Source organism: Vombatus ursinus, unplaced genomic scaffold (assembly GCF_900497805.2).
Source record: "Vombatus ursinus unplaced genomic scaffold, bare-nosed wombat genome assembly UNPS02014818.1, whole genome shotgun sequence".
Lineage (NCBI taxonomy): Eukaryota > Metazoa > Chordata > Mammalia > Diprotodontia > Vombatidae > Vombatus > Vombatus ursinus.
In genome coordinates this window covers 10570598-10594976 of record NW_020954596.1, presented here as the reverse complement: position 1 = coordinate 10594976, position 24379 = coordinate 10570598, and the positions used below count along the sequence as shown (strand labels likewise).

At 40.8% G+C, this 24379-nt stretch overlaps 1 protein-coding gene across 1 annotated transcript in view; it reads right to left on the bottom strand.

Moving 5' to 3' along the window:
* Positions 1–6214: 6214 nt before the first annotated feature.
* The window catches only part of HGFAC (HGF activator), a 52903-nt gene continuing 34738 nt past the window's right edge, over positions 6215–24379 (bottom strand). The window contains exons 9-14 of the mRNA XM_027836442.1: positions 23322–23407; positions 20066–20321; positions 16038–16177; positions 13293–13433; positions 10716–10864; positions 6215–6532 (exon numbers count right to left, since the gene is read on the bottom strand). Of these exons, the coding sequence (XP_027692243.1) occupies positions 6344–6532; positions 10716–10864; positions 13293–13433; positions 16038–16177; positions 20066–20321; positions 23322–23407 (961 nt within the window). The 3' untranslated portion in view covers positions 6215–6343. The remainder of the gene's footprint in view (positions 6533–10715; positions 10865–13292; positions 13434–16037; positions 16178–20065; positions 20322–23321; positions 23408–24379) is intronic.

Genomic DNA, 24379 nt, shown 5'->3' with positions numbered 1-24379 from the left:
GAAATGATGAACAGGCAGACTTCAGAAAAACCTGGAAAGACTTGTATGGTCTGATGTTGAGTGAAGTGAGCAGAACCAGGAGAACGTCGTATGCAGTAACAGCCACGTCATGCGATGACTAATATTGATAGAGTTAACCATTCTCAGCAATACAAGGATCTAAGACATCTCCAAAGGCCTCGTGATGGAAAATGCTATCCACATCCAAAGAAAGAACTATGGAGTTTAAATGCAAATTGAAGCGTACTATTTGCTATTTTTTTCTTCTGTTGTGTTTTGTTTCCTCTTTCTGGTGGTTCCTCCTATTGGTTCTAATACTTACGACATCACTAATGTGAAAATATGTTTAATAGGAATGTATATATATAGCCCATATAAGATTACGTGCTGTCTTGGGAAGGGAGGTGGGGAGGGAGGGGGAGAAAAATTTAAAACTCAAAAGTTTATGGAAGTGGTTGTTGATAAATCAAAATAAATTAATTTTTAAAAAAGTCCTAGGAAATTCTGTGTTCCACAGACCACTGCTCCAGCTTTCATCTTGGAGTCCCCAGCCATCCAGTAGAATAATTGCCAGTCGTCTTGATGAATGACTCTTGAGGAAAGAGTGAGACTGATGACTTTGAGCAGCTCTAACTCATGTAAATCCAGTTCACACACGCAAGTTAAGACATCACCCTAATGATGTCATTGGTCCTCTTCAAGAATAAAGGACAAGCAACAACAATAACCCTTGTGGAGCTGTAACCTAATTGCTTCTGCGGTCTCCTCAGCAGCTGAAGACCCAGAAAGAAAGATCTTGCCACCAAAGTCCTGGGCACTATTCGATGAATCAGCAGTAAAAACAGATAAAGTTTTTTTTTTAATGAAAATGACATTAAAGAAGATGCTTTAAAGTAAAATGTGTAGAACCAGGAGAACATTGTACACGGTAGCGGTGATATTATACCATGATCAGCCATGAATGACTTCACTATTCTCAACCATATAATGATCCAAGACAATTCTGAAGGACTTATGATGAAAAATGCTACACTTCTAGAGGAAGAACTGATGGAGTCTGAATGCAGATTGAAGCATACTATTTTTCACTTTATTGTGTGTGTGTGTGTGGTTTTTTTTGGTTTGTGTTTTCTTTCACAACATGACTAATATATGTTTGGCATAAAATATGTTTGGCATGATTGCATGTATATGTATATATACATATATACATACACACATATATCCTATATCAAATTCCTTACCATCTCAGGGAGAGGGGAGGGAGGAAAAGAATTTGGAACTCAAAATTTTTAAAAAGCAAATATTAAAAGTTGTTTTAATATGAATTGAGAAAAATAAAATATTATTAAAAAGAAAAATAAGACCATAAAAAGAAGAAGAAGAAGCATTACCATCTACTTTGCCATTGCACAAAGGACCATAGGGCCTTTCCATCTGACATGCAGCTGAAATTTTCCATATGTTCCCCTTCCATATCTATATCAGGGATAGTTTTGCTTTTCTATGTGTATTCTCCGTGCTTAGCACATTGTTTTGCATATAGTTTACACTTAAATGCTTTTTCATCCATTTCATTCATTCATTTTCATTTTTATAGTGTTCAGCCAGAAGTGACCCTAAAACAAATAGCTGAACTATTATTATTCCTATATAGTGTTCTCTGGACTATTGCACAGGTTGGGAAGAAAACCTGCTTTTTTGTAGTTACATAAACGTACCAGGACGTAAGCTCATCCTCTTGTTCAGGGTTTCTTTGCCTTATTTGTGTCATGGAACTTTTTGTCAGTCTGGTGAAGAATAATGGTTTTAAATACTTAAATAAAATACATAGGATTAAAAAGGAAGCCATCATATTAAAATACAGCTATTAAAATTTTTTTTTAAAAATTCACGAGCCCCCCCCCCAAAAAAAAAGAAAAAAAAATTCACAAGCCCCAAGTTAAGAATTTCCATTCTAGTCTCTAGGTTCGCTAAAAGCATCCTTGGTATTACTCCAGTAGCAGATAGGACAACAGGGATGATATATACCCCTTCTTTGTCCCAGTTAATTTTGATCTTTTTTGATCTCCAGGTCACTATGCTCTGAAAGCTTTTTGTTCTAAGTAGCTTGAAAATTATGATTATTTGAGATGTAATAACTAGTAAAAATGTCATTCTTCAATTTTTCTGAATCAATATTATGTCCAGACAACTGTGATCAAAAGTTCAGTTTGTGATAATGGTTCAGTTCTAATATGATTTGTTGCTTGAGTTCCCTAAGATATTTTGAGGTCTCTATTTGTAGTAGGGGGATTTGTCATTTGTCAAATCATGAAAGATAGCAAGCTTCTGATGCATAATTCTAGTAGCCACCCAGTCATGTCTTAATCGGTATTCGGCAGGTGCTAAATTTTTATAGCCTGCAGTGATAATGATGGTGATGATGGTTTTAAAAGCCCTTCTTAGCTCTGATGTTCTGTGGGGCTCTGAGTTTCAACTAAGAGCTAAAGTCCATTAATGGAATGCTGGTCCGTTACAAAATATCCCACGCAGGATATCACTCTTCAAGGAATTGTGTGGGTGGGAGGAGACAGTTACCACCAACCTTGAAATGTCTGCTACTGGAGGTTATGTGACACCACTCCCCTCCCCTCCAAACACCCCCTATCTCCAGGGTTAAGATATGGTCTGGAACACAGGATTTGATTGGTCTTTTGGATTCCAAACTGCCCCAGTGAGGGAGATTGGCTTCAGCAGATCTGTTTATGAGTTTGTGGCTGACGCCAGGCATCCAGGATCTGAGTATGTGGATGACACACAACTTGTCATGTTGTACCCATTAGGCAGAGGACCACCCTGAAGGTATTTTTCTGGGTCCCTCTCTCTTTCCCCAGCCGTCTCTGGAACCAAAGTCCACACCCACCTTTGATAAGAACAATTGATACCACCATCTTACTATGCCCTCTCATCAGTGTTTCCATCTGTGCTTCATGCCTTTGGGGTGCTTTCTAAGGGGACAGTTGCAGATATTATCCAGTTGGGGGGGGGATGTTCTCTCTCTTACCTACCCGCATCATTCTAAAAAAAAATCAACAGAATTAAAGGGCTTGGTTTGAGTATAAATTCCTGTAGTGCAGATGCCAGAGACGATTTCAGGATATAATCATGTGCTGTCTCTTTCATGTATGTGAGTTTTATCTCCCCGTCTAGACTGTAATCTCTATGAGGGCATGTAACTTAACCTTCTCATAGAATCCTTGATATTAGAACCATAATAGAAATATGTTTCCCCCTTAAAATATCCATCATATACTGCCAGACTAATAATCCACCTTATACTTTGATCTAATCACATCTCTCCTCTCCTCAAAATCCTTCAACTCTCTACTGGATCTAAGGAAAGTTCAAGGTCTTCTTGGCATTCAAGACCCTTCTGAGTGGTACGTGGGTACCGGTACCAGTGAAGACCCCTTAGGACATGACCCCCCCCCCCTTCTTTAGTTGTGTAAGCAGAAATTTCTGAACTATAGTGTATCCTGTTTATCTCATCCTCTAGCTACATGACCTTGTGTAGAAGACTGTCGAAACCATGGGGCCCCAAAAAGGGGAACATGCTGCGATTTCTGTACTCCTTTGTTCTCTTCGTTGCTGGGGAAGATTCACGTGAATAGATTGTGCCCCTGAGGCTCAGCCAATGGGCCAATGGGAAGGGGGTTAGGGTGAGCTATTGTGCTAGGATCTATATAAACCTATTTTGAACAAAGCACTCTTGCACTGTTTGGCTGGTGCCATCTTAGGTGACACAGGAGTGTCCTTTCTCGAAAACGCCAATAAAATAGCTTTCCTTTTTGCAAATTCTTGTCAAGACTCTGATTCAAATTTTGAGTAGGTGGTCTCTATCCCACATACTACCCCAACCAGCCTGAGCTCATATTACTACCTTCCACATATTCTGTGCATTGGCCAAACTGGACAACCTCTGTTTTCCAGGAAATGCCTTGCATTATCCCACCTTCATGTCTTTGTTCATGCTCCAGGTCTGGGATGTCATCTTGCCCTGACCTCAAGGACCTTACATTTAATTTGGAGGAGATAATACATACAGGAGAGTGATGGACAGGAAGATATGTTTTGGTCAGGAAAGTCACAGGGATAGAAAGTGTAGCCATAGCACAATGAGTCGTGTTGATTTGACTGCTGCTCCCAGAGCTAAAAATAAAAAGTTAATAGGCAGGAAAAGGAGATAGATGCCCATAGCACCCTGGCATTAAGATGATTATGGCACAGCAGCATGGTGGGTATGAATCAAATTAGTTATGCTGACCAATCAGAAGCCTAGAGGTTCAGGACAGAAGGGATAAAAAATATATTATTTCTTCTAACTCTAATAGGATCTCTGACTTATGAAAAGATCGGCTTGCATAAGAATACAAAATTTTAGAGCAACATAACCCATTCATTTTACATAGGAGGAACTTGAAACTTGGACAGAAAGTGACTTTGCTAATGTCACATAGAGCAAATTAGTGTTAGAACTGGGACTAGATAGAGCCTGGGTCTTCTGATTCATTGGAGATTAATGATAACTGATGTGGATATACGTCACCTGGGACTGAAATAATTCACTTTTTGTGGTATAAGGAGCCAAGACCCAGGAGTAATAAGGCTATGGATTTGAGGCAGTGTAGTTCTATGGAAAGAGGAGTGGCAATGGAGTCAGAGAACCAGGATTCAAATTCTACCTTTACTACTCACACACATTTGACCTTGGGCAAGTCGTTTTTCCCTCTGTGAGGGGGTTGGGCTGGATGATCTCTAAGGGCCCTAACCAGCTCTAGAGCCCAAGATCCTAATGTAGCAGGGTTTTTGTGTTAACTGTCTCAGGGAGGGAGGAAGGAGGGAGAGAGGGATAGAATTTGGAACTCAAAACTTTAAAAAAAAGAGCAAATGTTAAAATGTGTTTTTACATGTAATTGGGAAAAATAAAATATTATTTAAAAATAAAATATTTTTTAAAAATAAAATAATGCTTCAAAAAAGACGATTTTGGTTTAATTCTATACAGAGGAAGAAGAAGAAAAATCATTTGTAATAACATATTGTTGTTCAGTAATTTCAGTCGTATCTGATTCTTGGTGACCCCCCTTTGGGATTTTCTTGACAAAGATACTACAGTGGTTTGCCATTTCCTCCTCCAGTTCATTTTACAGATGAGGAAACCGAAATAAACATTGTTAAGTGACTTGCCCAGAGTCATACAGCTAATAAATGTCTGAGGTTGGATGTGAACTCAAGTCTTCCTGATTCCAGGCCCTGTGCTCTATCTACTACTCCATCTAGCTGCCCCATATGAACATGATTGTACTTTAAGTTTTACAACGCATTTTCCTCACAATAAACTTAGCTAATAAGTGATAGAGTCAAGATTCCTATTCAGCATTGTTCTTTCTGCTATAACACACTGGGATCTGAATTATTCTGCTTTATCCTAGAGGTCAGAATTAGGACTAATAGATAAAAATTTCAGAGAGGCTACTTAAGTGCATGGTAAGGAAAAACATCTTAATCATTGCTGTATGGTAGAGGAATAAGCTGCCTTGGTAGGCAGTGAACTCTTCCATCACCAGATATGTTCTGGGAGATGCTGCATTCCTACTTATTGGCGATGTTGAAAAAGAGATTTCTGTACAAGTTGGACAAGATGACCTCTGAAGTCCTTTCTAGCTATAAGAATCTATGGTTTTATTTGTATGATTCATGTATTCTATGCTTTAGCCAAATTGGATTAACTCATTGTCCCCGGAACATAGCCTATACTTTTCCTCTTCCTCACCTTTTCTCATAGGTTCCCTAGACTGGGAATGTCTTCCCCTTCCTCTGCCTGTTGACATGTTACCCAACCTTCAAGGCTCAGCTCAAATAACGGTTCATTAAAAATCTTCCTCCATCCCTTCCTTAGCTGTGTTTTTTCCTTCCTTAGATCTCATAGCATTCATTATGTGCCAATGATATGCTATTTTGTTTTTTCTTCATCTGTGCTCATATCATCTGTCCCTCTGCTAGATAAGAATCTTCTTGAGAGTAGGAACTATCTCATACATATTTATATACCTCTTAGAGTGGAGCACTAAGGGTGTATATATAGTAAGACATTGGGTGAAAAGGTCTGTTGACCTCTCCCATGGTTCACATTTGCAGACATTGGGTCAACTATAACTTTCAAAAATGCTTTATTATTGTCATGGCAAAATATCCTTACGAAGAGTCAGCATAGTTCAATGCAACCACACGCTTGTGATGAAGAATACATCCAGTGACGTCCAGAGGCAGAGCAGGGCCAGGCGGATTCCTCATGGCTTACTCAGGCATCAGTGGCAGAGGTTACTTTCTTGGGAGGCCATATCTTGTCATTGATCCAATCCACATAGTTGGTCACTCGAGTATAAACGCCCGGCTTGTAGAACCTGCCACAGCCATCGCCCCAGCTGATGATCCCATATAGGTAAGAAACCCCATTCTTTTCACAGGCTAGGGGCCCGCCTGAGTCACCCTGTGTTGGTTAGAGACCAACAGTGAATCGTCTTAACTTCAGGGGATGGTTACATTTCATATAGAAGGTTGGGGAAGGTGGGAAGATAAGCATAACTCTGGACAGTCAGTCAAGTGTTCTGGGTTCTAGTTCTTCTTCTGCCTCAAATGATACTAGTCACTACAATCTCACTCTTGCCTGAGATTTACCGAATTCCCAACCAGGATAAAAGTAAATACAGCTAAGTCCCGATTCGTGTGAATAATGAATCCTCTGAAATAGTCTCTCATGTATTCAAATTTGTTATTTAAAGTTATAATTATGCAAATATGATAATTACTTCTAGTCCATTAGGAAAAAAAGCAATGTGAATTCAAATAATGTAACCATTTCAGAAGATTCATTATTTGCACTAATTGGGACCCAGATGTACTACATAAATCTAAACATACATACAAACATATATACATTCACAAACATACACACACACACACACACACACACACACACACACACACACATATATATATATACACACTCATACACAGCCCACTCCCTCCATCATTACAAGATGCATGCATCAGCCTAATAAACTCATTTACCCTGGTTTCAAAGGCTTCCTCTTTTACGGAAAAAATGCATTTTAAAAGATGAGTCTATTTAACCCAAAGGAATGAAGCTCTAATGATGGAATTTCAGTGACCAATAGATGAAATACACAATTCTTCCCCTTCCTCATTTCCATGGAGGCAGGTCTTGCTTCAACATAAGAAAATTTTGTTAACAAGCAAAACTGTTCAATAGCAATGCAGTAACAGTTCACATTTACATAGAGCCTTACTGTTCACAAAGTGAATATTAATTATATTACTAATAATATAATAATATTCTTTTTGTTTTGTAGGTGATGAAATTGAGAGAGACAGGTTCAGTAATTTGCCCCATGGTAACACAGCTGGTGAGTGTCAAAGCCTAGACTTGGATTCAGGTTTGCTGAACTTACATTCGTTTTTTCTGCTGCACAATACTGCCTCTTACTCCACATCAAAAATAGAATGGCTTGCCTCTTGAGGTAGTGAGTGGTTCATTATTGGAGGTGTTCAAGCAAAGGCTGGCTAATGACTTCTTGGGAATGTTTCAGACAGGATTCATACTTCGCAGGGAGATGGTGCTAGAAAAACACTAAGGTCCCTCTGAGCTCACTAATTCCATGATATTGTCATTCAATTCAGATGTACTTGTAATAAGAGATACCTAATCTGCTAAGTATACAGTCTGTGAAAACTTTGCAGTCCTGTTTCAATTATGTTTCATATTCATGAAGCAAGAAGCCATGAAAATATTGTTATTCTTTAATAGCCAAACAAAACCCCTGACTTTTTTTATTCTAAACTCTGACCAGAAATATTGACCTAGACCAGTGACTTAGAACCAAAATTAATGAATGACTAATCCTTAGGGAGGCAGAAGAGCAGAGCATGACGAGTCCTGGACTGAGAATTGGGAGAGTTGGGATTCTGGTCTCTGCTCTCACACTAATTTGAGATGTGACCTTGGGTAAGTCATTGTACCTTTCTGAGCCTCCACTTCTTCCTCTGTAAAATGAGGCAGTTTGAAGAAAATAAGCATTTATTAAGCACCTTCTATGTGCCAGGCATCGTATTAAGTGCTTTATGACTATTTTCTTATTTAATCTTTACAACAACCATGGATTGTTGCTGTTGTAATTTTTCAGTTGTGTCCAGCTCTCTGTGACCCCATCTGGGGTTTTCTTGGCAGAGATACAGGTTTGTCATTTCCTTCTTCAGCTCATATTATAGATGAGGAAACTGAGGTAAACTCGGTTAAGTGTCATACAACTAGTATGTAGTTGTATACTACATACTAGGGTCACACAACTAGTAAGTGTCTGAGGCTGGATTTGAATTCAGGAAGATGAGTCTTCCTTGGTCCAGGTCATGTGCTCTATCCATTGTGCCATCTAGCTGCCCCTGGGAGATAAGTACTATTATGATTCCCATCTTATGGATGAAAAAACTGAGGCAGACAGAAGTTAAGTAACTTGCCCAGGGTCACATAGGTAGTAAGTGTCTGAGGCTGGATTTGAACTCAGGTCTTTCTGACTCCAGGCTTAATGTTCTATCCAAATTGGATTACATGATCTCTGGGCTCCTCTTCAGCCTTGCCATTCTAAGATACGAAGTGTCCTGTTGTAACAACCCTTCTCCCCCAGGGGACGGCAGGAAGAGAGCACTATGATATCATGCTATCAGAATGGCCCGATGATCCCAGCAGGCTCTAAGGATGGAGAGGGCCCAGAATTCTAGAACACTTAGTAAACACTACATTCTCTGTTTGGAGCTTAATGGGCCAAATCTGAAACAGGTGCTCCTGGGGGAGGAGAGGCAGTAATGAGCTATCAAGCAGCTCTTGGAGTCACGAGATGGGGTATTAGGTTAGTTTCCTGCTTAATGGAGCTGGGAAGGCTTAAGTGGAGCCTCAAAACCTTGCTTTATTATGCCTTATAATGGTCTGTAATTGAATTGAACCTCCTTTCTTCGGAACTCATCTCCCTGGAAGCTAATGACAACAGATTCAAAATTGGATAAATATCTTCGCATAGAGAGGGGTATGGGAATCACAATGGTCTGGGAGATAAGAAGGATAATTCTGAATCCCAGCCCTGCTTCTCTCCCAACTGAGATTTGGACTAGAATGGTCTGTGAGGTCCTTTCCAGCTCTGATACTCTTTCTGTATTCTAAGGCTCCTTCCAGCTCCAATAATTCATGTTTTATATTCTAAGGCCCTTTCCGGGCATGATATTCTTTGTTCTAACATTAGTTCCATCTTCCATTAGTTCAGGCCTCTCTAGACAAAGAAGTTGGCCTGCTGGATTTCTCTCCTGGAGATCTCATATGCATCTCAAATTCAACATTTCCAAAATGGAGCCTGTTATCTTCCCCTCTAAACCTATGCCTTCTTCAAATACCATTATTTCCATTGAGGATGCCACCATCCTCCCAGGTACCCAGGGATCCCAGACTCATGATCTTAGCCATCCTTAATTCTTCTCTCTCCCTCATCCCTCCATACCCCATCCATTGCCAAGTCTTATAAATTCATCTTTCCCAACATCCTTCACACATCCTGTCTTTCCACTCACTTGACTGCCACCTTTATTCAGGCCATTGTCACCTCGTGCCTAGACTATGGTAATAGACTCTTAATTGGTCTCCCTGCTTCTAGTTCCTCTTCTCCCCAATCCACCCTACATACAGTGACCAAAGCAACCTTCCTAAGGCATAAGTGTGATGATATCACTTCCCCTGCTCAAAAACCCTTATTGACTCCCTATTGTCTCTGGGATAGCCTAGCCTGGTATTCAAGGTTCCAGCCTTTCATACTATCTACTCATTTTATAATATTCCCTTTGCAAATTCTATGTTCCACCCAAACAAGACTACTGGCTGTTCTCTTAACTAGATATTCCCATCTCCTACCTTTATATGAATAATCACTGTTCTGTTAGGATTATGGATTTAGAACTAGAGAGAAACGTAAAGATTGTCTAGCTTAACTCCTTTATTTTACAGAGGAAACCGAGGCACTGAGAGCCCCAAATCACCCAGCTAATGAGTAACACAATGGGTCCCCCAGACCAGGTTTCTTGTCCCCCCAGGACAGTGCTCTTCCCACATGATTCGCCCCCTTTGCATTCATTAAGGGCTTCACAGGTATTATTTCATTTTAGACTTTCAATAGTGCTTTGAAATAGGTGATCAGATTAGCTAGTGTTCCAGGCAACGCTGTGGGGAAGACACAGAGGACCAGGAAGTTTTGATAAGGGAAGGTGGTAGGTAAGCCTAGATTTGTGACTATGTCAGAATCTCTGTGCAGCCCAAGAGAAAGAGAGAGTTACTCAGAGGGAAAAAAGAGACACAGAAGAGACAAATGTCATTGACTTGGGCATTTTTCTAAGAAGTAGCCAAGGTCAGCCCTGTCACCGAGATCATTTAAGATGAAGCTGAGATGGTGGAGAGTAGTCACTGTGGAGGAAGGGGGAATGGAGGCATTGAAGAGTCAGGATTCATTTTCAAGTCCCCTGCTACCAATCCAGCCATTTTTCCATTATATCACACAGTCTTCCTCTCATCCCTTTGGCTGAAACAAAACAAATTGAGAATTACCCTTCCCAAGCCTTACCTGACAGGCATCTGATTTGCAGTCGAAGTAACCAGCACAGAACATGTTGGGGGTGATGTCCGCACCATAAACTTCGGGGCTGCTACATTTGTGATCAGGAATGAGAGGAAGCAATGCTTCTCGTAAGTAGCTGGAGTAGCCCGTAACATCTTTTAACGAGAAACCGAGGAAAAAGCTTTCAGTTGGAGTCAGGATTGGGACAACCCTGAAACATCTAGTGGAGCCCTGGCTAGAAACCTCTTTGCTTACATACAAGTCAGAAATGCTGAGGATTTCAGCATAGCCCAGGTACAAACTTGGGATTCTCAGAGAGCTGACTGGAACTTTCTACTTAGGTTTAATCAACGGGAAGGGCAGTACTCAGATGGAATGGCCTCTAGCATTCCTTCATCCTCTGTCACTGGCTATCAATCAACATCAAGGCTGCAGCCATGCAGCAGCTATCAATGGAACCCATAACTGATGGTCAGGATGCTGATTGACTGCTCTGCAAGACAGTGATACGTGTAGAAAGAAAAAGGCAAGCAATGTCTCTGATAAAGGTCTCATTTCTAAAATATATAGAGAATTGAGTCAAATCTATAAGAATATAAGTCATTCCCCGATAGATAAATGGTCAAAGGTTATGAACAGGCAGTTTTTAGAGGAAGAAATTAAAGCTATTTATAGTCATATGAAAAAATGTTCTAAATCACTATTGATTAAAGAAATACAAATTAAAACAACCCAGGTACCACATCACACCTATCAGATTGGCTAACATGACAAAACAAGAAAATGATAAATGTTGGAGAAGATGTGGGAAAATTGGAACACTAATGCATTGTTGGTGGAGTTGTGAAATGATCCAACCATTTTGGAGAGCAATTTGGAACTATGCCCAAAGGACTATAAAAATGTGCATACCCTTTGACCCTGCAATAGCATTTCTAGGACTATATCCCAAAAAGATCATACAAATGGGAAAAGGACCCACATGTACAAAAATATTTATAGCAGCCCTTTTTGTGGTGGCAAAGAATTGGAAATTGAAAGGATGCCCATCAATTGTGGAATGACTGAACAAGTTGTGGTATATGAATGTAATGGAATACTATTGTGCTTTAAGAAATGATGAGCAGGCAGACTTAGAAAAACCTGGAAAGACTTGTATGGACTGATGCTGAGTGAAGTGAGCAGAACCAGGAGAATGTTGTATGCAGTAACAGTCATGTTGTGTGATGACTAACGTTGATAAACATAGCACTTCTCAGAAATACAAGGATCTAAGACATCTCCAAAAGTCTCATGCTGGAAAATGCTATCCACATCCAAAGAAAGAACTATAGAGTTTGAATGCAGATCAAAGCATACTATTTGCTATTTTTTTCTTCTGTTTTGTTTTGTTTCCTATTTCTTGTGGTTCCTCCTATTGGTTCTAATTCTTCCTTTCAACATGACTAATGTGAAAATATGTTTAATAGGAATGTATATGTATAGCCTATATCAGATTGCAAGCCATCTTGGGTATGGAGATGGAGTGTGAAGGCGAGAAAAATTTAAAACCCAAAAGCTTATGGAAGTTATTGTTGATAAATCTAAATAAATTAATTTAAAAAATTTAAAAAAAAGAAATGGTTAGTAGGCAGACTTCAGAAAAATCTGGAAAGACTTGCATGAAGTGATGCTAAGTGAAGTGAGCAGAACCAGGAGAACATTGCACGCAGTAACAGCAACAGTGTGTGTTAATCGATTTTGTTAGACTTGACTCTTCTGAGCAATGCAATGATCTAAGACAATTCCAAATGCTATCCACATCCAGAGAAAGAACTATGGAGTCTGAATGCAGATCGAAATATATTATTTCCTCTTTCTTTTGTGGTTTTTTGTTTTTTCTTTCTCATGGTTTTTCCCTTTTGTTCTGATTCTTCTTTAACAACGTGACTAATGTGGAAATATGTTTAATATGATCATGTATACATGTATAGCCTACATCACATTGCATGCTGTCTTGGGGAGGGGAAGTGGAGGGAGGGGGGAAAATTTAGAACTCAAAATCTTATAAAAGTGAATGTTGAAAACTAAAAACAAATAAATAGATTTTTAAAAAAGAAAGGGATAGGCATGGTCTCCTCCTCTTCCATTTTTTTCAGAATCAGTATCCTTTGCTGATTCATTATTGCTATGTACTACAAAGTTCCATTCTGGGACTTTTTCTCTATTTCGGTTACTTGATCTTTCATTGGAGATGGATAAATTATTCTCTCTCTCTCTCTCATGTGCTGTTGTTCAAGTCACTTTTCAGTCATGTCTGACTCTTCATGATCCCATTTGGGGTTTTCTTGAAAGGTACAAGAGTGGTTTGCCATTTCCCTGTCCAATTATAAGAAGAATCCCATAACTATTTCTAAGGCTTTCTCTGTATATAGTCCCTAACAACAGCCCTGGTTGTAACATTTGCACAGTGTGGGAAATCCTGAGGACAATCCAACAAAAAGACCCGCAGCTCAGAGGAAAAGGTCCCCTGGCTTGGTGGGTCTGGGCCAATAGAGAGATGAGCTAGGAGCCCCCAGCACTGGTAGTCAACAGGAGACTCACTCTCATACATGTGTCCCCATCCTGCAATCTGGCATTTGTGATTGTCAGGAAAGGTGATGCCATTGTCCGGGAGGCAGATGGGCTGGACAAACTGGGACTTTGTAGCACAGCGATCACCCTTCTTCTTCAGCCTAATCAGAGCTGCAGGGAATTGGAGAAGAGAATCAGATTGACCATCACAGAGGCAAGAGTATTTCTGTCCATCACCATCAAGGTTAAAGAACCAAGAAACAATTCCTGGGACTCTATGGCCCTCTTGAAGGAAAAATAACAATATAGGATCATAAGCTCTAGAGATTTGGATGGCATTTTAAAAGCCATCTAGATTCAACCACCTCATTTTACAGATGAGGAAACTGAGGCCCAGAGAGCTTAAGCATCATGACCAGCTTAGTCATTTCTAGGCCTTCTGACTACAAACTGAATGAACTTTTCTTCATGTCACAGACCCAGAAGAGTGGGGAGAAATTATCCATGGTAGAGTCTAAGTAATTGTAAAATCATTCCTCTTCTCCGGAACTTAGTTGGTCATACTACTCATATGCTACCAGAAAGCCGCCACATTTTCTGACCAACTGACTTAACCTCACCTTTCAGCCTTGCCATCTGCCCAGTCATTGCCTTTATGGGACCTCCAGACCTTTCCATCCCCACCCTCCCCGCCCCCCCGAGAGCTTAACATTCTTCTATGTTCAGGTTCCCCTGATTATAGTATGAGTCCTGGAGAGCAGAACTGTTTTGGTTTTTTTCTATTTGTATCATTAGTGCTCAGCACAATGTCAGTACTTAACAAAAGCTTTTTTTGTTCTTGTTACTCATATCATTCAGCATTATTTTCTGGAGGCAAGTCCTATCTCTCCAAGTAGACTACACATGCCATGGGACAGAGTCACAGGAACTGCTGGGAAATTTGTTGGATTAAATTCCTTCACCCAACATTGAAGGTGTTTGTCGAGCCCCAACTATGTGCTCCAGTTGCTGAGTGGGCATCAAAGACACTAGACTGAATCCTTGTTCACTTCTTATTGGGACTACAATTCACTCACATGGAAAGTTAAATAATACAAGGAAACCATAGGTTAGTGCCATGTGTGATGTGGACATAAAATCCAGTTGGGGTTCAGAAGTCACACACAATTAAGAAATGGCAGAACCAAGCCCCAGGACTAGGATTTTCTGCTTCCTTCTCTGATGCTTTGTGATGACAATAGCTAACATACAGTGCTTACTATGTCCAGGGCAGCTAGGTGGCACAGTGGATAGGGTGCCAAGCCTGGAGTCAGGAAGAACTGAGTTCAAATCCAGCCTCAGACACTTATAAGCTATGTGACACTGGGCAGGTCAATTAACCCTGTTTGCCTCAGTTTCCCCATCTGTAAAATGAACTAGAAAAGAAAATGGCAAACCACTCCAGGATCTCTATCAAGAAAACCCCACAAAGGGGTCACAAAGAGTCGTACATGACTGAAAACAACTAAACAATAACAAAAATGCCCAGGTACCGTGTAAAGCTCTTTTTATAAATATTACCTCATTTGATCCTCACCACAACCCTGCAAGGTAGGTACTATTATTATCAAACCCATTTTACAGATGAGGAAACTGAGGCAGAAAGAAGCTAAGTGATTTGCCCAGGGTCACATAGCTAGTAAGTATCTGAAGCCAGATGTGGACTTGGGTCTTCCTGACTCCAGATTCAGTGATCTATACACAGTGTGGTCTTGGCTAATTATGGACTTGAGCAGGAAGTATATAAAGGCCCTCCTGGCTCAAGAGGCCCTTGGCTCTGTAACAAAGATGACAGTGTGGATGTGATGCAGAAGGGTTAATTTTCACATCTGTGAAATGGGGATCTTGAACAAATCCTTTAATCTTCTCAACTGTAAAATGAAGGCATTAGACTAGATAACCCCAAACGTTGCTTCTATTTCTGATTCCATGACAACGAATTGTTAACCTGTATCTATGGGGGAATTTTCCACAGCAGGGAGTTCCCCACACCGATGAAATCACAAAACAGGGAGAAAAAACAATTCGTGCTCTGGACTTGGAGTCCGAAGATCATGGTTTCAATCCTCATTCTGCTACACTCGCTGTGTCACCAAATCACCTAATCGTTCTGAGCCTTGATTTTCTCATCTGTAAAATGGGGGCAGCTATTATTGCCTGAATTGGTATTCAAACTCACATGATCTGATTCCAAATCCAGTGCTCTTTCCTCTAAATCGAAGATGCTAGAGGATTTCATGAGTAAAAAGTTGGCCATCCCATGGGGAATCGGTTTTGGCCACAGAAGCTCTCAAAGACCATTGACAAAGGTGTGGAGAGGCCATGACCTTCTTCAATGGAGGAAGCACCCATACTGGCGACATCATGAATCTTTCAGGTTTGGAGGTAGGTATATTACTATTACTGGTACCTGGTGTCTGTTGTCCAGTGTCCTGGTCTATGTTCTATAGCCTCTTTCCCAAATTCTAACCCAGGTTCCTGATCTCCCAATCTTTCCTGATGCCTAAACTGAGGTTCACTGTCTGTGATACCCCTAAGACTCTGGCACCTTCCTTTTCCTTCCTACTTTAACTGAGTCCTCCCGCCTTGACCTCTGGCTCCCCTGACTAGATGTACCCACCAGCCTCCTTCTTTCTCACCAAACTCCCTGCCTCATCCCTCGTTGGTTAGCCCTGGTGTGTGGACATCCAAGGCTGGGCCTGACAACTGGTGCAGAAGAAACCTCAACACACTCACCAAGGTCATGATTGCTGGGGTTGAAGACAGAGTACAATGGATACAGAATGTACTTCTCAATTTCAAATGATTGTGTCACATCTGTGGATGTGTTGAAGAAATGCTGGCCCAGGACAACTGTGACACTTGACTTGGGTGGACTGGAAAACACAGAATAATAACAATAATGAATACCTGGCATTTATTTATAGTTGCAAACCTTTTTTCCACACCCATCATTTAATTTTGTATGTGAGAGGGAGGTGGGGCAGATGTTAACGAATCCATTTTTTCCAGAGGGAAAAAAGTAAGAGGCTGAGATAGAATTTGAACCCAGGTCTCCTGATTACAAGACCAGTGGTTCTACTACATCTATGTATCACAAAGAAGAGCTGTGTGCCTAGTTCTTGGCCCCTAGGAGTCAACCTTTTTCCTAATCATTTGGGAGCAAGTACTGTGGGGATCAAAATGTATGAATCCTCATCCTCACTAACCCCATTGGGAAGGCAGGTCAAGGGCAAAGCTGCACTCTCCAGAACTCAAGGCCCGGCCCACAAAGGACTTATTAAAACTTTCAAACACAAATTCACATATTCACAGATACTCGGAACCCAGAACACTGAATGTCAGAGCTGGACAGAACCTCAGAACCCCATACAGTGTCACATCTGGATGGGTTCTTAGAGCATAGAATGTCAGCTTAGAATTTAGAGCATAGAACGTAAGCAGAACCAGGAAAACAATAGACACAATGCACAATGACTACAACAAGATAAAGAGCAAGAACAGTCTGAATGTTGCAAAGTGATGAACAAAAAACTTGACCCTAAAGGAGAAATAGAAGTCACCTCCTACCAGTCCTCTGCAGGGGTGGTGGGTGGGGATCCACAGGTGTGGAACATTGCATCAAACACCATTTTTAAAAATATATTAGGGGCAGCTAGGTGGCACAGTAGATAGAGCTTTGGCCTTGGAGTCAGGAGGATATGAGTTCAAATCCGGCCTCAGACACTTGACACGTACTAGCTATGTGACCCTAGGCAAGTCACTTAACCCCGATCACCTCACCAAAAATAAATAAATAAAATGTATTGATTGGTTTTGTGAGATTTTTTCCCTCTTCATCTTCTCTTTAATTCTTTAAAAATTTTTGTCATGGGGACGGCTCTTTGGGAAGGGTGAGGAAGACAGATTCAGGAAGAAATTCAGGCAACGTAAAAACAAAAGATATAAATAAAAATCAATTTTTTTTTAGAAAATGAGAGCATAGAATATCAGAACTCAAAAGGGTCTTGGAATATATAATATCAGAGATGGAAGGGACCTTAGAATATATAATGTGACTGTCAGAGCCAGAAGAAACTCCAAATCCTCGAACCGCAGAAAAGAATAGCAACCATTAGATTGATTATATTCAACTTTGATCAATACTTTGAGGCTTGTAAAGAACTTTCTCATGTGAACCACGTGAGGTAGGTGATACAAGTATAATTATTCTTATTTTTCATATAAGGAAACTGAGTTTCGGAGAGGTGAAGCGACCCCCACAAAGCCCCACAACAAATGAGCAAACCACCAGTAGATTACTGAGACAGTGATAAATACTGGATATCAGTGCTATATGTGATCTTTTAGATCCTCAAATCCAACCAACTTGTTTTGAAGACAGACAAGCAGTGACCACATTGAACTAGAACCCAGGTCTCCTGACTCTTCAGCAGAGCACTATTAGCTCAGTGGAGGGAAGATCGCATCATGACCAATGCAAGCATCTGCTTCGTGGAATCAATCAGTGATGTGCTGGTAAATTGGTTTAACAACCAGTTTTCAAATTAAAATATATTCACACTTTTAATTTTCATTAGTAACACTTTTTTCCATCACTTTCTTAAGTCCAGCGTCAATCAACAAAATAACAAATTAAGCCCTGATTTAAATGCTCACATTGAAAATTTAACAATCAGTTCTCTGGAATCTGCAGGAGCTGGTTCCAGCACACCCCCCTCCCCAGATTTCTGACAGATGCCCAACTCCAAGGCCCAGTATAATTCTGTAAGCTATGGCTGTGGGCAGAGTGACTTTGCCACCATGTGGCCATGCCCAAGAACTACAATTTCTCCAGAGTCCTTGTGGGGGATGTACTGTAGGTCATGATTCCCTTCCCTTTGCTATGCCTCTGGAAACATGAATACCAGGAGGCCCCCACCACCCTCACCCTTGCCCCAATTCCTAAGGATTACACTTTCTAGGGTACCTTTCACCACCCTGATATCCATATAAATATCAAAGCTATAAGGAATCTTTTAGACCATCAGATCTAACCATCTTGCCTTGAAAGCAATTAGTGACCACATTGGAAGGTCTCCCAGAATGGAAGTACATCATGGTCCAATCCACCCTAAGGCCTTTTCATGAACATCATTATAGAATCACAGAATCTTAGCTCTGGAAGGAATCCCTAAGAACATTTAGTCTACAAAAGCCAAGTAGAGGTTGACACTGGACATGGAGCCAGATGGTTGATAGATAGACTGAACCAATTCTCATATGACACAGAATCAGAGATTTAGAGCTGGAAGCAAATTTACAAGATATCTATTCCAAGCACCTTATTCTGTAGATGAGAAACTGAGGCCAAAAGGTTAAATGACTTGCTCACAGTTACAAAGATGGTAAGCAGCAGATGCAGGGTTTCAACCTAGAGCCTCCAACTCTGAATCCAACACACTTTCTACTGTATTACATTGATTCTCCATCTAGAGACCATGCATCTTCCAGGCTGGCCTTCTCTAGACTCACTCTGGTTTGTACATGTGCTTCCTAGAATGTGGAAACACCATCATCTCCATTTATCAATGCTCACTGAATTGTTCAGTCATCATATTATTCAGCTATTTCAGTTGTGTCCAACTCTTGGTAACCAACCCCATTTGGGATTTTCTTGGCAAAGATTTCCTTCTCTGACTCATTTTACAGATGAAGAAACTGAGGCAAACAAGGTTAAGCAATTTGCCCAGGGTCATACAAGTAAGTGTCTGAGGACAGATTTGAACTCAAGAAGATGAGTCTTCCTAATTCTGGGCACTATGGTGCCACCTAGCTGCCCTGATAATCAATCATACTTTGCCTCTATATAACACAATTTTTTAAATGTTTTTTTTCCAAAGTTATTATCTTGTATGGTTATTACAGAATTCAGGGAATTCAGCACTTCAGGTATTATTCCTGTTGACAAGAAGGAAAACTGAGACCTAGGAACTAGAATCTTCTTACCTTCCTGTGACATGCAGAGTCCTCACCACTCCTATAAAGTTCTAGACCAAAGCACCTCCCTCTGGCTACCACTCCCCTTTTCCTACTGTTCAAAGAGTTTAGGTCACTTCCTTAAATTCAGAAGGAGGGAGTGACACAAGCATTTATTTAAGTACCTACTGTGTGCCAGGTATTGTGCTAAGCACTTAACAACTATTATTTCATTTGATGGGAATCTATTATGATTCCCCATTTTACAGTTAAAGAAACCAAAGTAGACAAAGGTTAAACGACTTGTCCAGTAAGTGTCTGAATCTAGCAGACCTGGGATTCTAGCTTAGGTCCTCTGACTGCAGATCCAATCCTTTTTCTATATAATGTGAATTCTCTACCATGTTCGTTCCCTTCACTTAGCTTTCTCTTTTTCAAGTCTACCCCCAACACATGGCTGTCCTTACATGGGGGAGAATAAGCATTCTGCTAGAAATTCAGGAAATCTGCCCCCCAAATCTCCCTTCTCCCCACATTTCCATCAGCTGCTGGAGGATCCTTGCTCAAAGAGAAAGTTATTCCCACCCCCAGGAGAACTCAGGCTGTGAACGCTGAGGGGGTTCAAAGCCTTTCCAGAGAATGGGGTTTGATAAGGGGAAGGTGAGAAAACATGAGAAAAAAAGAGGAAGAAGGATACATCGGGCATCAGTTAAGTTTCACCTGAACTGAGCCAGTCTTCATCATCTTTACCATTTTCCCCAAGAACTGGTCTTCCCCAAGGCTATGGGGTAAAAGGATGCGCTTACCTGTTGGAGAAACAATGAGCAGCTGATACCACCCAGCAGGAGTGAATGAGGCTTCCGGCACAGAAGCTCTCCCCAATGTACAAGGCAGCCATCCACGGGTGGGATCCTGGCAAGGAGGATGAGCCTCCAATAATTCGAGGCCTCAGGAACGTCCTCTTCTTGTGCCGCTTCCCACAAGCCCGTCTGTTGGGCTGAGAAATCTCAGGAACCTTGAAAAATTCCAGGTTGGTTCGAGCTCCACTCCTCGGACTGTTCACTGGGGCAGGAGAAAAGGCAGAGCTCGATAGAATGTTAAAAAGAGAAAGTATCAGGGAGACCAGCTGTACAAGGTGAGCTTTAAGAAGGGTTTATGTAAAGTTCCACATGCTTAAAGAGATGTTTTAGTAGAAAGAGCTCGGGACTTGGAGTTAGATCTGGCTTCAAATTCCAGCCCTGTGTATTACTACGTATGCAAATGTGGACCATTAACTCCCTCCTTCTGGGCTTCAGTTTCTTTGTCTGTAAAAATAACAGGCTGGGATTAAATGATCCCTAAAATACACTTCGAGATCTAAATATGCTGATTCGTATGAAAAAGACACAGGGTTTTAGTGACTACAAAGGCAATATGAGGTGACATTGTGATACGATAGCCCCACACCAGTTAACTTAATGTCCATTCATTTGCATTAATAGAAGCCAGAGATTAGAAGAAAGGAGGTGATATCGTATACCCTGGTCAGACCACACTGGAGGTAGGTACAGAGTCACACATTTGGATGTCACATTTTAAGGAGGACGTCGACCAACTGGAATGCATTCAGAGGTTGGGACAGTGCATGGATTGAAAACCCTAGGATGGACTGAAGGGACTAGAGTGGCTCATTGGTTAGACATGGTGTCATAAAGACCTGAGTTCAAATTCTGCTTCAGATACTTAGTTATATGACCCTGAATAAGTCACTGAACTTCTGTTTGCCTGTTTCCTGAATTGTAAAATGGGGATCATAATAGCATCTACCTCACAGAGTTGTTGTGAAGGTCAAATGAGATGGCATGTAAAGAGGGAAGGGAAAGAAAATAAGCATTTATTAAGGACTTACTATATGCCAGGTACTGTGCTAAGCATTTTACAAATATTATCTTATTTGAAGTTCACAACAACCCTGCCAGGTAGATACTAATGGTGTCTCCATTCTAAACTTGAGGAAAATGAAGGAAACTGAAGTTAAGTGACTTGTCCAGGCTCACACAGGTAGGAGGTTCCTGTGGCTGGATTTGAACTCAGGTCATTCTAACTGTAGGCCCACTGTTCTATCCACTGTGCCACTTAGCTGCCTCTGAACCTTAAAAAAGCTTTGCAAACCTTAAAACACTATATAAATGCTAGCTATTACTCTTTGCTATTATGGTTGGCCTGGAGAAGAGAAGACTTTGGGGATGGGGTAGGGGAAAGGGATGCATAGGTTCCCAAAGTGGGCAATACCATCTCCTGGGGGGGGCACTGGAATGATCCAGGGGGGTAGTAATAGCCTTGGGTGCAACTGTGGGGGTGTTGAATAAAAATAAGGGAGCAGAGGAAGCATAAGGAAAGAAGAGAAGAAAATCTTGAAAAACCACTTTTCATCTGTTGTGTAACAGAGTTAAAGTTGTAGTGATTACATTATTTTACAAATAAATGCACAAAATGCAAATTATAACCAATTAGTGGTCAAGTATGCCAGCAGGTCTTAACAAGCAAGTATTGGCAGGTGAGCTTGTCAGAAAGTCCAGCATGCATTGGCAGGAATATGTGTGTCTAATGACTTGTTTACAATATGATACTATACAATTACATGATGCAATATTGCATCGACAAAATCTCAACGCAGGAAAAAACCCACAAATTTTAAATAAATTATTACATTTCAGATGTGTCATTTTAAAAATATATACATATTATTTTTTGAAATCATGCAAAAAATTTTTTAAAATAATTAAAGGGTTAAAGAAAGTAGATTTTCAGGAGAGCACTGAGTAAATTTTTTTTGAAAAGGGGTGGTAGGCCAAATAAGTTTGAGAACCTCTGGGTTAGAGAATTGTTATAAAGATCTTATGGGCTGTCACAGAAAAGAGGCAGCTAGGTGGTTCCATAGTGCACAGAGTGCCAGGCCTGGAGTTCAAATATGGCCTCAGACACTCAGACTCCCCCAAGGGGGTGACCTTGGGAAAGTCACTTAACCCTGTTTGCCTCAGTTTCCCCATCTGTAAAATGAGCTGGAGAAGGAAAATATAAACCTTTCCGATATCTCTGCCAAGAAAACATCAAGTGGGGTCATGAAGAGTCAGACAAGACGGAAACAACTGAACAACAACTGGCACAAAGAGGCATTAGACTTGCTCTGCTTGGCTCTGAAGGACAAGACAAGGGGTTACAAAGAGGCAGATTTGACTTAAACACAAGGGAAATCTTCCTAACAATTAGTGAGATCCTTTCACTGGAAGCCTCCAAACATCCCTTACCATTTGTCAGGGACTCTATGGGTGGGACTCCTGCTTTGGGTGTGGGCTGGGCAGAATGGGCTTTTAGGCTCCTCCCATCTTTGTGGTTCTATGATCCAGAAAGAGGAACTGAGGCCCAAAGAGAGGAAATAATTTACCCATGGTCAAACGTTTTAGTAGGTAGCCAAGCTAGACTTGAACACAGGTTTTTCAAGTGTGAGTTCAAGGTTCCTTCTATTACTTTTGCCTTTTCAGGTATCCTAACCTACCCTCCAACCCTGCCACCTTCAAAGGGCCAAATGAAAAAAATGAAAGACAAAGTCACATGTGAGTCATAAATAGGGATGTGTTGGAGCTGATTGCTAAATTTTCACCGTGAGCATTCACACTTCAAAAATCAACAAGGACAACAAATCAGCGTTTTGATTTATTATTTTTTGACTCTCTGGACTTAAGAAAGTAATGGAGAAAATGTTCACAATGCAGATTACAATTAAAAGTATGTCCTACCTTTTTGGAGAGCCTATTGTTAAACATTTAGCAGCATACCTGTGGCTATATAGCAGGGTAAGCATGCTAAGGGGTGTTATTCCTATTTCCTAAACATTTTCTAGGACTGTCCTTAGTGAGAACACCACCAGTGGGCTCCAAAAAATCCTACATCAGCTTTTGAGAATGCATCTTATTGCAAAACTGTTTGGGTTTTTTCTTTGTGAGGCTGGATGACACTGTGCTTCATGCCCATGAACTAAAGCAACAGCAGTTCTCCCCAGTGCCCAGCTCAAAGACCACCTACCGCAGGCTGAGATGTTGCAGTATTCCCAGGACAGAGTGTTGTCCTTCATGATGTAACACCATGGCTTCTCATCGCTGTCAGGATTTCTGGCACAAGAGAGAAACAATTCAGTGAGGCTGGGGATACCCAGGCTCTTCATCCCCTTAGCCCACTCATCCCTAAAGAAAGGACCAGGAAGGCTAGGGGTTAGAGCTAAACTCCCCCTGTACCAACAAGAACTAGCCATGAGAACCAGGGACCCTGAAGAGGCTTATGGGAAATAACCCCTACATTTTCTATTCAAATGATGAGTCATAGAATGTCATACTCTAGAATGTCATATTCTAATAACTGTATTTCAATATAATTGGCTTCCTTTGTATATCTATGTATTTTATTTTATGCATTTAAAAATACACTGAGAATGCTTCCATAGGCTTCACCAGATTGACCCAGGGGTCCAGGATGCCCAAAAAGGTTAAGAATCTTATAGAAGACAATGTTAGAACACAAAAAATCAAATGCCCAGAAGTCAGAAAGACCTTAGGGCCTAAGAACAAAGAGTGCTAGAAATGGAAAGGACCTTAGAATCTAGGATGTCAGAGCTGGAAGGGACCTTAGAGATCATTTAGTCTAATGCTCTCATTTTACAGAGAAGGAAACTGAGACCCAGGGAGAAGAAGTCATTTGTTCAAGGTCTTACAATGAATGAGTCAAGATCAGAGCCAGGATGAGAATAGCAGGCCAGCCAGCTTTCTTGACAAGGTAGCCTAACCTTGCTTAGTCTGTGGAGTGGTCTCATTGACTCTAGAAAGACTGACACAATTTGATGTTGTTTGGATTTTCCAGTTGCCTCTACAACAGATGCTCTGCCCAGACCAGCGGGAATGACAAAGAACCTGGAGCTTTCAGAGGTCCAGGGAACCAGTAAAGCTGACAAAGTCTTCTCTAAGGATGATGTTACATTGATTATCCCATCTCACTTAATAGTAATTACATTTGTTAGATAAGAGTTCTCCTCCTTCTCTTCTTCTTCTTCTTCTTCTTCTTCTTCTTCTTCTTCTTCTTCTTCTTCTTCT